At 36.5% G+C, this 13,576-nt stretch overlaps 1 protein-coding gene across 2 annotated transcripts in view; it reads left to right on the top strand.

The window, feature by feature from the left end:
* PIK3CG (phosphatidylinositol-4,5-bisphosphate 3-kinase catalytic subunit gamma) overlaps positions 1-13,576 on the top strand; it is a 190,865-nt gene that overhangs the window by 147,944 nt on the left and 29,345 nt on the right. For both annotated transcript variants that reach the window (XM_053716569.1, XM_053716570.1), the window contains exons 6-8: positions 2,288-2,434; positions 5,154-5,244; positions 11,191-11,321. In XM_053716569.1, the coding sequence (XP_053572544.1) occupies positions 2,288-2,434; positions 5,154-5,244; positions 11,191-11,321 (369 nt within the window). The remainder of the gene's footprint in view (positions 1-2,287; positions 2,435-5,153; positions 5,245-11,190; positions 11,322-13,576) is intronic.

Genomic DNA, 13,576 nt, shown 5'->3' on the forward strand with positions numbered 1-13,576 from the left:
TATACAGATATCCTTTACGCGCTAACCCCCATGAGTTGCCAAACAGAATTTACAAGTGTATTTACTTTCAACTTGTAATATGAGTGCAAGCGTGGGCTTGTTATTTTAATACTATGTGCATGCTAACGTTTTTTTTGGACCCTGGTACCTTGTTTTAGGCTTTTTTTCCCACCCACTCCTGGAAACATTCTGATTAATTTCTCTTTTCTTTAGCTTGTGCCTTTGGAAACATAAAATCAAAGCATCAGATATTTTAAACACAGACAATTTACTCCATCAGCTTCATATATACAAAAATATCAGCAAATATACAATTTGATTTTAAAGACATTATTTTTAAATTTTGACCCAGAAACTAATGAGACTAATTAGTAGATAGAACCCCAGGGACAAGGGAAGTGCCCTTCAGTGCCAGACATGTCTATAGGCTTGATAGCTCCCTATGGAAAATGTGGGTTATTAACCCTTCTAGTACACTGCTTATTTATCTTTTTGTGTAGCATAGATTTGGCTACCAAGTACAGCACTGGGCACATGTGAGGAGAAAATAATAGGTGGTGACTGCATAACATATGCATTAATATATATATATATATATATCTATATATATATATATATTATCTCACAAAAGTAAGTACACCCCTCACATTTTTGTAAATATTTTATTATATCTTTTCAACTTATAACAACACTCAAGAAATGACATTTTGCTACAATGGTAAAGTAGTGAGTGGACAGCCTGTATAAACAGTGTAAATTTTCTGTCCCCTCAAAATAACTCAACACACAGCCATTAATATCTAAACCGTTGGCAATATCTTTGTGTGGCCACCATTATTTTCCAGCACTGCTTAACCCTCTTGGGCATGGAGTTCACCAGAGCTTCACAGGTTGCCACTGGGGTCCTCTTCCACTCCTCCATGACAACATCATGGAGCTGGTGGATGTTAGAGACCTTGTGCTCCCCCACCTTTATTTGAGGATGACCACACAGATGCTCAATAGGGTTTAGGCTCTGTAGACATGCTTGGCTAGTCCATCACCCTTCTACCCTCAGCTTCTTTAGCAAAGTCAGTGGTTGTTTTGGAGGTGTGTTTGGGGTCGGTATATCATGTTGGAATACTGCCCCTGCGACCCAGTCTCCGAAGGGAGGGTATCATGCTCTGTTTCAGTATGTTACAGCACATGTTGGCATTCATGGTTCCCTCAATGAACTGTAGCTCCCCAGTGCCGACAACACTCATGCAGGCCCCAGACCATGGACACTCCCACCACCATGCTCTTACTGTAGGCAAGACACACTTGTCTATGTACACCCTGGTTGCCCGTCACACACGCTTGACACCATCCCCCTGAACCAAATAAGTTTATCTTTGATCTCATCGGACCACAGGACATGGTTCCAGTAATCCATGTCCTTAATCTGCTTTGTCTTCAGCAAACTGCTTTGCGGGCTTTCTTGTGCATCATCTTTAGAAGAGGCTTCCCTCTGGGACGACAGTCATGTAGATCAGTTTGATGCAGTGTGCGGCGTATGGTCTGAGCACTGACAAGGTGGCCCCCCTACCCCTTCAACCCTCTGCAGCAATGCTGCAGCACTCATACGTCTAATTCCCCAAAGGCAACCTCTAGATATGACGCTGAGCACGTACACTCAACTTCTTTGGTCGACCATGGCAAAGCCTGTTCTGAGATGTAACCTCTCCTGCTGAAAACCGCTGTCTGGTCCTTGCCCCCACCATGCTGCCAGCTCAGTTTAGGGTCTTGGCAATCTTCTTATAGCTAGACCATCCTATATGTAGAGCAACAATAATTCTTTTCAGATCCTCAGAGTTCTTTGCCATGAGGTTGCCATGTTGAACTTCCCAGTGACCAGTATGAGAGAGTGATAACACCAAATGTAACATACCTGCTCCCCATTCACACCTGAGACTTTGTCACAATAACGAGTCACATGACACCAGGGAGGGAAATGGCTAATTGGGCCCCAATTTGAATTTTCACTTAGGGGTGTACTTACTTTTGTTGCCAACGGTTTAGACACTTAATGGCTGTGTGTTGAGGGGACAGCAAATTTACACTGTTATACAGGCTATACACTCACTACTTTACTGTGTGTGTGTGTGTATATATATATATATATATATATATATATATATATATATATATATATATATATATATATATATATATATATATAGGACCATATCACACAATTTTGAGGCAACTGGTACTAATAACATGCATATGGTTGGGACAGATATAATATTCTCTTTCCTTATTGCAGGTAGAAAAATGCAAAGTTATGGCTTCAAAGAAGAAACCGCTGTGGCTGGAATTTAAATGTGCTGACACAACCTCTTTATCAAATGAAACTATTGGAATAATATTTAAGCATGGTGATGATCTGCGACAAGATATGTTAATACTGCAGGTAGAACTGGTTCCTAAAATCTTTTTTAGTCACATTATAGCGACAGTCTACACCAGAATATTTATTGTTTTAAAAGATAGATAATCTCCTTATTACCCATTCCCTAGTTTTGCATAACCAACACCAGGGCCGTCTTTAACATAGGGCAAAAGGGGCAGCTGCCCAGGGCCCAGTTTCTGTTGAGGGGCCCAAGAGTCCTAAAAAAAAAAAAAGATTAGCCCAGCAGTGAATGATCCTCTGCAGGGCTAATAATAAAAAAAAAATTGATTTAGTTGTTTTTTTGGGATGTTGGGGTGGAGAGCGAAATTGCATGGGGGGGCAAGAAATTTTGTGCCCAGGGTCCAGTCAATATTAAAAATAGCCCTGACAAACACAGTTATATTAATACACTTTTTACCTCTGTGATTACCTTGTATCTAAGCCTCGGCAAACTGCCCCTTATTTCAGTTCTTTTGACAGACTTGCATTTTAGCCAATCAGTGCTGGCTCCTAGGAACTCCACGTGCGTGAGCACAGTGTTATCTATATGAAACACATGAACTAACACCCTCTACTGGTGAAAAACTGTCAAAATGCCCTGAGCTAAGAGGCGGCCTTCAAAGTCTTAGAAATTAGCATATGAACCTCCTAGATTTAGCTTTTAACTAAGAATACTAAGAGAACAAAGCAAAATTGGTGCTAAAAGTAAATTGGAAAATTGTTTAAAATTACATGCCCTATCTGAATAATGAAAGTTTGCTTTGAACTAGACTGTTCCTTTAAACAAAAATATACAAAGGCATGGTGCATGAATATAATCTGTGCTATATGAAAACCCATTTTTTTGCATTAGAAACTAAACTGTTAAAACTATTATATTGATACTGAAATTCTGTTGAGTTGATTTTGAAATTAACATGAAGTGCATGTTTTTTCACAAATTATCCCTAGAAACCAATCACTCACTAGCTGATAAGGAACAAGTCATAGTTCTATTGGTAGACAGTAAAAATAATAAAGACACTGTACATAAGTCAAAGGATATCCATTAATTTCAGATAAACAGTCCTTAAACTGTAGGAAGGATGGCACTCTTCATTATTCAGTATATATTAGTGATGCACCAAAATGGAAATTCTGGACCGAATCCGAAAATCCGGGATGCAGTTGGCCGAAAACCGAAACTGATACCGAAAATGTATTTTTTTCAAATTAATTTTTTTTTATTTTTTTTTTTTGCATAATTAGAGCCAATAAAAAAATCCCACACTTTTATTGAAAGTAAAACACTAAAATTGGACAAAAATATCTTAAAACAATAATATGCTACACAATAATTTTACCAAGAAAAAAAAAAAAACAGGCAAACAATAATGCCATTTTCGGCCAAAATGTTTCTGCGACCAAAATTTTGGTGCATCCCTACTTAAAACAATTATAAATATCAATATACTGTATTATTCTTCATTTAGTTCTATGTAACAGAATCATATTTAACAGAGTTTTTTTTTACTAATTATCCAAATAAAGTATAGTCCTAGAAAACTCATTATATGCAGAACAGAAAGTCAAGTAATAAACTTAAACAGCAGCTCTAGGCTAGCATCAAATTTGAAACATGCTACTCAATAATTTTACCGAAAATAACAGGCTAAAAAACCGAAAAACGAAATAGCCAAAAATGCCATTTTCGGCCGAAACTTTCTGCGGCCGAAATTTCGGTGCATCCTCAGTATATATATATACATAGTGCAATACTATCACAGTCCCATAAAAAGTATGTGTGAAATATTACACACGTTCTTCTGATCTGTTCACCCAGCTCTAATTATGATCAGTGTGTTTTTAAAAATGTATCTCTTGACCACAGAAACGTATACTCAGCAAATATCTTTCTTACATATAAGTTGTCCCCATTACCCTTAGGGAGACTAAAATACATAAGAGAAGTGCTCAACTGGGGATGGATGGTGCTTAATGGCCCACTCTATGGGATGGTACCCACCCAAGGTGCAGCCTTTTTCTCCCCAATCTGTGCCTTTCACAGAAGAGAACTTACCTGCTGTATATCAGTCTGACCCATCCAAAAGGACAGTCCAGCCCTAAAAAACCAGGCAATTCCCATCTGAACAAAGGTTTAAAAATATACCTTACAAGTCCCTGATAAGTCTATAGGAGTCCAGTATTTGAACCAGGAAGGTTTGTTTTTTTTATTGTTTTTATGTAATAAAAGTTTTATTCACTGATTCCTCAGTTGGTCCAGACAATTATATCCTAGCAGGCAGCATGTGAGCCTCTTAATCACACACATATTAATATATAAATATATGTAAATATATACGTATATATTCATATATGTATATATTTACAATTTGCTGCCATTACTGTGCTACTTACCCCCTTCGCTGCGCTTTATTTCTGTTACGTGTACGAAAGCGTCAGAACGAGGCTCCCATTGGAGCCTATGGAAGCATGCTCTCGTGAGTGCAATGCTTTTCAGCAATGCGAACCCAAGCTCGCGTTTGCATTTCTGTCAACTTGTAATACCAGATTGGCTGTAGCATCGATCCAATTTCTGTATTGGAGGAGAAATTTAAATCCCCACAAGTATTCAGTATAGGAATATCTGGGGGTTTTATAAAAAAAAAATGCAATTTTTCTCCCTTTAAAAACACTTATTTGTGAGGACTATATTTAAAACAAAATAATCTTATAAACTTTGTTTCATTACATTCTCTAGATTCTTCGAATTATGCAATCTATTTGGGAAACTGAATCTTTGGACCTTTGTTTATTACCTTACGGCTGTATTTCTACTGGAGATAAAATTGGTAAAATGTTTTTTATTTATAAATTTTTAATCCTAATTGTAAACAACATCTGATATTTTAAGAGATTGATTTACTGTTAAAAATTGTACTTAAAATGAAGGTAAACTTTGATGAATGAAATCCCAGTTTGTAAAATACTATTACAAACAGGGGCACTTTCATTCATCAAAGTTTACAAAGCAGCCCGTTTTGTTTAAAAACTTACCTTTCTTCTCTTCACAGCCGGAGCAGCTTCCCCTGCCTGGAGATCCTCTCTTCACACGTCAGCAATGACTAATCCGACTTCCTCCGGGTGGGGAAAGCTGCTCAGGCTGGGAAGGGAAGAAAGTTACGTTTTTAAACTTTGATGAATGAAAGTGCCCCTGTTTTTAATAGTATTTTTTTTAAAACCGGATTTTAATTCATCAAAGTTTACCTTCACTTTAATTTCTTTACTAAAAGTGATCCATTTTAGCATAAAACTTTAGACTTTTTATACAGGCCAAGTTTACAATCATCAGGTTAAATTTTGACTATATAAATGTTATATTTATACAACCAAACCCATTGTATGAAGGATGTACCATTTGGTGTCATGGAATTATTGACAAAGATGTAATACACATTACAAAATCTCTTAAAGTGAATATATTGGGCAGATTACATGTGGAGCGGTATTTAAACATTCCCGCTCATGCGGTACTCCGCTATAAGTAAGCATTTTCTGCGTCAGGTAGTGCTCGTATTACAATTTGAAAGTAAAGGTTTTTTGCTCTTGCAATTACCCAATGTGCAAAAAGTCGATTATTGGTCGTTTATTAATGTACTCCCCCCCATAGAAGTCAATGGGAGCAAAAAAAAATGGGGTGAAAAAACCTAACACGTTACTTGCGTGCTAAAACAGCTTCACATATTCTTAAGTGCGCTAACCCAACATGAAAATATGTCCAAAAGAATCCACAGCACCATAGGTAATCTTTAAGAACGGTATACCTTTATTGTTCTCTAATAAAAATGCATTTTTATGAGAGAACAATAAAGTTATACGTTCTTAAATATTACTTATGGTGCTGTGGATTCTTTTGGACTATTGTATGGAATTAGGGGTTAGCAAATACCCCCATGCCACAGCACCTTACAAAACTGTGATTATACTTTCTTTCATGTAATTAGCAAGAGTCCATGAGCTAGTGACGGATGGGATATACATTCCTACCAGGAGGGGCAAAGTTTCCCAAACCTCAAAATGCCTATAAATACACCCCTCACCACACCCACAAATCAGTTTACAAACTTTGCCTCCTGTGGAGGTGGTGAAGTAAGTTTGTGCTAGATTCTACGTTGATATGCGCTCCGCAGCAGGTTGGAGCCCGGTTTTCCTCTCAGCGTGCAGTGAATGTCAGAGGGATGTGAAGAGAGTATTGCCTATTTGAATTCAATGATCTCCTTCTACGGGGTCTATTTCATAGGTTCTCTGTTATCGGTCGTAGAGATTCATCTCTACCTCCCTTTTCAGATCGACGATATACTCTTATATATACCATTACCTCTACTGATTCTCGTTTCAGTACTGGTTTGGCTTTCTACTACATGTAGATGAGTGTCCTGGGGTAAGTAAGTCTTATTTTTGTGACACTCTAAGCTATGGTTGGGCACTTTTATATAAAGTTCTAAATATTTGTGTTTAAAACATTTATTTGCCTTGATTCAGGATGTTCAATATTCCTTATTTCAGACAGTCTGTTTCATTATTTGGGATAATGCATTTGAATAATCAATTTTTTTCTTACCTTAAAATTTGACTTTTTCCCTGTGGGCTGTTAGGCTCGCGGGGGCTGAAAATGCTTCATTTTATTGCGTCATTCTTGGCGCGGACTTTTTTGGCGCAATGATTTTTCTTTGTTATTTCCGGCGTCATACTTGTCGCCGGAAGTTGCGTCATTTGATGTTTTTGCGCCAAAAATGTTGGCGTTACCGGATTTGGCGTCATTTTTGGCGCTAAAAGCATTTAGGCGCCAAATAATGTGGGCGTCTTTTTTGGCGCCAAAAAATATGGGCGTCATTATTGTCTCCACATTATTTAAGTCTCATTGTTTATTTGCTTCTGGTTGCTAGAAGCTTGTTCACTGGCATTTTTTCCCATTCCTGAAACTGTCATTTAAGGAATTTGATCAATTTTGCTTTATATGTTTTTTCTTTTACATATTGCAAGATGTCTCAGATTGATCCTGATTCAGAAGATACTTCTGGAAAATCGCTGCCTGATGCTGGATCTACCAAAGTTAAGTGTATTTGCTGTAAACTTTTGGTAGCTGTTCCTCCAGCTGTTGTTTGTAATGAATGTCATGACAAACTTGTTAATGCAGATAATATTTCCTTTAGTAATGTTACATTACCTGTTGCTGTTCCATCAACATCTAATACTCAGAGTGTTCCTGTTAACATAAGAGATTTTGTTTCTAAATCCATTAAGAAGGCTATGTCTGTTATTCCTCCTTCTAGTAAACGTAAAAGGTCTTTTAAAACTTCTCATTTTTCAGATGAATTTTTAAATGAACATCATCATTCTGATTCTGATAATGATTCATCTGGTTCAGAGGATTCTGTTTCAGAGGTTGATGCTGATAAATCTTCATATTTATTCAAAATGGAATTTATTCGTTCTTTACTTAAAGAAGTCTTAATTGCATTAGAAATAGAGGATTCTAGGTCCTCTTGATACTAAATCTAAACGTTTAAGATAAGGTTTTTAAAATCTCCTATAGTTATTCCAGTGTGGGGGTCTCTGACAGCACAAGGGGTTTGGGATCTCAGGAGGTGAGATTACCGATCAATATTTTCAGAGCTCTTCAGTCTTGGCCTCTTCTGAAGAGAGAATCGTTCTTTTGTTTTCAGACAGACAATGTCACAACTGTGGCATACATCAATCATCAAGGAGGGACTCACAGTCCTCTGGCTATGAAAGAAGTATCTTGGAATTCTGGTTTGGGCGGAATCCAGCTCCTGTCTAATCTCTGCGGTTCATATTCCAGGAATAGACAATTGGGAAGCGGATTATCTCAGTCGTCAACGTTGCATCCGGGCGAATGGTCTCTTCACCCAGAGGTATTTCTTCAGATTGTTCAAATGGGGGTCTTCCAGAAATAGATCTGAATGGCTTCTCATCTAAACAAGAAATTTCCCAGGTATTTGTCCAGATCCGGGATCCTCAGGCGGAGGCAGTGGATGCATTATCACTTCCTTGCAAGTATCATCCTGCCTATATCTTTCCGCCTCTAGTTCTTCTTCCCAGAGTAATCTCCAAGATTCTGAAGGAATGCTCGTTTGTTCTGCTGGTAGCTCCAGCATGGCCTCACAGGTTTTGGTATATGCGGGATCGTGGTCCGGATGGCCTCTTGCCAACCGTGGACTCTTCCGTTAAGACCAGACCTTCTGTCGCAAGGTCCTTTTTTCCATCAGGATCTCAAATCCTTAAATTTAAAGGTATGGAGATTGAACGCTTGATTCTTGGTCAAAGAGGTTTCTCTGACCTCTGTGATTAATACTATGTTACAGGCTCGTAAATCTGTATCTAGAGAGATATATTATAGAGTCTGGAAGACTTTATATTTCTTGGTGTCTTTCTCATCATTTTTCCTGGCATTCTTTTAGAATTCCGAGAATTTTACAGTTTCTTCAGGATGGTTTAGATAAAGGTTTGTCCGCAAGTTCCTTGAAAGGTCAAATCTCTGCTCTTTCTGTTCTTTTTCACAGAAAGATTGCTAATCTTCCTGATATTCATTGTTTTGTACAAGCCTTGGTTCATATTAAACCTGTCATTAAGTCAATTTCTCCTCCTTGGAGTTTGAATTTGGTTCTGGGGGCTCTTCAAGCTCCTCCGTTTGAACCTATGCATTCATTGGACATTAAATTACTTTCTTGGAAAGTTTTGTTCCTTTTGGCCATCTCTTCTGCCAGAAGAGTCTCTGATTTGTCTGCTCTTTCTTATGAGTCTCCTTTTCTGATTTTTCATCAGGATAAGGCAGTGTTGCGAACTTCTTTTGAATTTTTACCTAAGGTTGTGAATTCCAACAACATTAGTAGAGAAATTGTAGTTCCTTCATTTTGCCCTAATCCTAAGAATTCTAAGGAGAAATCATTGCATTCTTTGGATGTTGTTAGAGCTTTGAAATATTATGTTGAAGCTACTAAGACTTTCCGAAAGACTTCTAGTCTATTTGTCATCTTTTCCGGTTCTAGAAAAGGCCAGAAAGCTTCTGCCATTTCTTTGGCATCTTGGTTGAAATCTTTAATTCATCATGCCTATGTTGAGTCGGGTATAACTCCGCCTCAGAGGATTACAGCTCATTCTACTAGGTCAGTTTCTACTTCCTGGGCGTTTAGGAATGAAGCTTCGGTTGATCAAATTTGCAAAGCAGCAACTTGGTCTTCTTTGCATACTTTTACTAAATTCTACCATTTTGATGTGTTTTCTTCTTCTGAAGCAGTTTTTGGTAGAAAAGTAATTCAGGCAGCTGTTTCAGTTTGAATCTTCTGCTTATGTTTTCATTTAAACTTTATTTTGGGTGTGGATTATTTTCAGCAGGAATTGGCTGTCTTTATTTTATCCCTCCCTCTCTAGTGACTCTTGCGTGGAAAGATCCACATCTTGGGTAGTCATTATCCCATACGTCACTAGCTCATGGACTCTTGCTAATTACATGAAAGAAAACATAATTTATGTAAGAACTTACCTGATAAATTCATTTCTTTCATATTAGCAAGAGTCCATGAGGCCCACCCTTTTTTGTGGTGGTTATGATTTTTTTGTATAAAGCACAATTATTCCAATTCCTTATTTTTTATGCTTTCACACTTTTTTCTTATCACCCCACTTCTTGGCTATTCGTTAAACTGATTTGTGGGTGTGGTGAGGGGTGTATTTATAGGCATTTTGAGGTTTGGGAAACTTTGCCCCTCCGGGTAGGAATGTATATCCCATACGTCACTAGCTCATGGACTCTTGCTAATATGAAAGAAATGAATTTATCAGGTTCTTACATAAATTATGTTTTATATAGGGCTTAGCTCATTTGTACTCTTTCGACATTAAAAATATGGATATTTTACATTCCAATGTTTTTCACATAGAAGAATATGTTCTATTTATTTATAAACACCTATTTTTACATGTATCTGAGATTTTTTTTTGTAAAATACATATCTATACCTATATATATATATATATATATATATATATATATATATATAATTAAATATAGGTATAGATATATACAGATATTTATATGAATATCTACTTATAAATACTTAAAACATATTTCCTTATGTGAAGAACATTTGAATGTGAAATATTTACAGTAAATAGACAGTATAGCACTTTATTAAATATTAATATTGCATAAATATGATTTTACAAGTTTTCATCTACTTAACTGCAAAAGGCTCCAATACACTTATATATGTATGTCTATATATGTATACATATGTATTTATGTGTTTAAATGTGTATATATGTCTGTAAATACATAAATACACATATAAATACATAACATATATAAAAACATGAACATATTTATATATCTCTGTGTTAAAGCCCTTTGCCTACCTTTTTTTTCTAACACATGAAACCTCATTTCTTTGTGCCATTATAACTTTTTGTGCAATATTTTGTTTAAATCATTTTTATTAGATAGTGTTATTATGAGAGAAACTGTACATTGTAATGTGTTTTGTGACACTTTTTTGTTTTGCAAAATAGTAAACCATAGCTCTGAGGATGTGCTATCCAGACGAGCATTGACTTCAATTGCACTTAAGTGATCGTGTTTACTTTCAACTTGCAATACACGATGTGCACAAACAGACATGTAAAACCCCTTTTCGCTCACGCAAAAACTGTTACTCGTAATCGAGCCCATTGTTTTTATGTATCTAAAAATGTGTATTTTCTTGTTTTTCATTCTAAAGGAATGATTGAAATAGTGCAGGATGCCACAACTATTGCCCAAATACAGCAGAGCACAGTTGGAAACACTGGAGCATTTAAAGATGAAGTACTGAGCCAGTGGTTAAAAGAAAAATGCCCCATAGAGGAAAAGGTACATTTTTCATGCCCATTTGTATTTTTTGGGAATCGGGAGTCAGCAAAAATGCCATTCCCCAAGCTAATAAAAATATGGTGTCTGATTCCTGAGAATAGGTGCAAACAGAGCAGTATTGCAACCTTCAAGAAACCTCATTTGAAAGAAGAGACTCTCCTACTTAAAGGTCTTTTCACATTTTGGCACTTTCCTAGCCCACAGGACACCTGCTTTAGTTTAATACATTTTTAAAGGTTGGTAACACATTGCCTCCTCTAATAATAAAGCGTATAATTTTAAACAACTTTCTAATTTACTCTTTTTATACATTTTTCTTCGTTCTCTTGCTATTTTTATTTGCAATAACATGAATGTAAGCATAGGAGCCGACCCATTTTTGGTTCAGTACCCGGACAGCACCTGCTGATTGGTGGCTAAATGTACCCACCAATAGCAACTGCTACCCAGGTGCAGAACCAAAATTGGGCCGACTCCTATGCTTACATTCCTGTTGTTTAAAAATAGCAGAACGAAGAAAAATTTATAAAAGGAGTAAATTAGAAAGTTGTTTAAAATGACACCCTCTTTCTGAATCATGAAAGAAAAAATGTGGGTTTTGTGTCCCTTTTAATGAAAAATATCAATAATTTAATTGCTATATACTGTAACTAATATACATTATGTTTTCCTTTATTCGTTTTATGATGTCTGAATGTTAAATACATGTTTGTCTTGTACAATGTTCTGCCTTATAGTCAAGAAACAGTTTTCTAGGGTCCTCTTTTTGCCATCTAGAAGCTGGCATTAATGCTCAATAAATATAAATTATGTATGGATTCTACCCTCAGAATTTTATGTCAGCAATTTTCAAGTGAGATGGGAGAAAAGTATGCTTCTTCCTTTACTGTTATAGCCTTCCCAAATTAATCATAACAAATATCATAAAAGGACAACTTCAATTACAATAATTACAGTTACATTTTTGCAAAGTTGAAATACTAAAGTGTTAGGAATTCATGCTCAGAATATAGAAAAAATAACCACTTCTGAAAAATAAAGAAATGACAGCACTATGGTGAAAACAATACACACAATTAACCTTTTCTATCGTGTGTATAAAAATTAACTGCGCCTGCACCAGTTTTGGCCATTTCTGATCACAATGGATCCTTCTCCCAAATCATTTTTTCTAAAGTTGATCGTTGTACTTAAAGTGATGGTAAATCCTAGCGTTTGTGAAACGCTAGGATTTACCATTGGAGCAAATAAAGGGGACTTTCCGTCATGAAGTATAAAACACTTCATGCTGAAAGTTCCTTTATTTGTTTGAAGCATTTGCTCAGGCAGCCCACGTCTTTTGCTGTGAGGTGATGTTAGCCAATAGCGTACTAGCTATCCGCTTGGCGCCAGCTGGCCTGCAAGGCTATTGGGTAAGAGGTGGAAACGTCACCTCACAGCAAAATAGCGTTCTGATTGTTTTGACCATTCTCTCCCTGCTCAGTTCCTGGGTCTTTACTCTATTTTTACCTAGGGATTTGGGGGACTTCACCACCAGGAGTTAGTAGTGAAGGCACCTTACCACTGGCATTACATTTTGCACGTATTAGAACCAATTCCAAACGCAATAGTATTAAGAACGATTAGATTCCATTGATATCTAGAATAACACTTCATCAGTTAACATCAAGCTTCTTACTCACAATGCCATCTGGTGGTCATACACAAACATGTCAACTAACAATCATTTTATTTCATCATTTTACTCCCCCTACTGAAACCTATCCCTCAAATTCTTCACCCTTCTATAAGATAGAACAGGGATGTGTTTAAAACTTCTCTATATATGTATTACATTTTCTATTTTGTAACAATGTTAAAAATCCTATTACTTTTCTCACTAAACTCTGGCACAAAAATTAGCCCTTTTTGTACATTTTTATTCTTCTTCTTTAGTGCCACCTCTTTATCTTTGAAAATCTCTTGGCATACGTCAGAAATTACTTCTCTAGGATACCCTCTTTCAGTAATTCTTTTACTAATGTATTTAATCCTAACATCACATTGAACGTTATCATCCACTATTCTTTTGAGACTTGTAAACTGACTTCTCGGTACACAGTGAAAAACTCTATTGGGGTGTTAAATTTGATAATGTAATAATGTGTTGCGATCAGCCTCCTTCACAAACAAATCTGTTACCAGTGCATCAGCTTTAATGCTAACTGTAGTGTCTAAAAACTGTATGGATCTCTGTGAATGAACTACTGTAAATC

Source organism: Bombina bombina, chromosome 6 (genome assembly GCF_027579735.1).
Source record: "Bombina bombina isolate aBomBom1 chromosome 6, aBomBom1.pri, whole genome shotgun sequence".
NCBI lineage: Eukaryota > Metazoa > Chordata > Amphibia > Anura > Bombinatoridae > Bombina > Bombina bombina.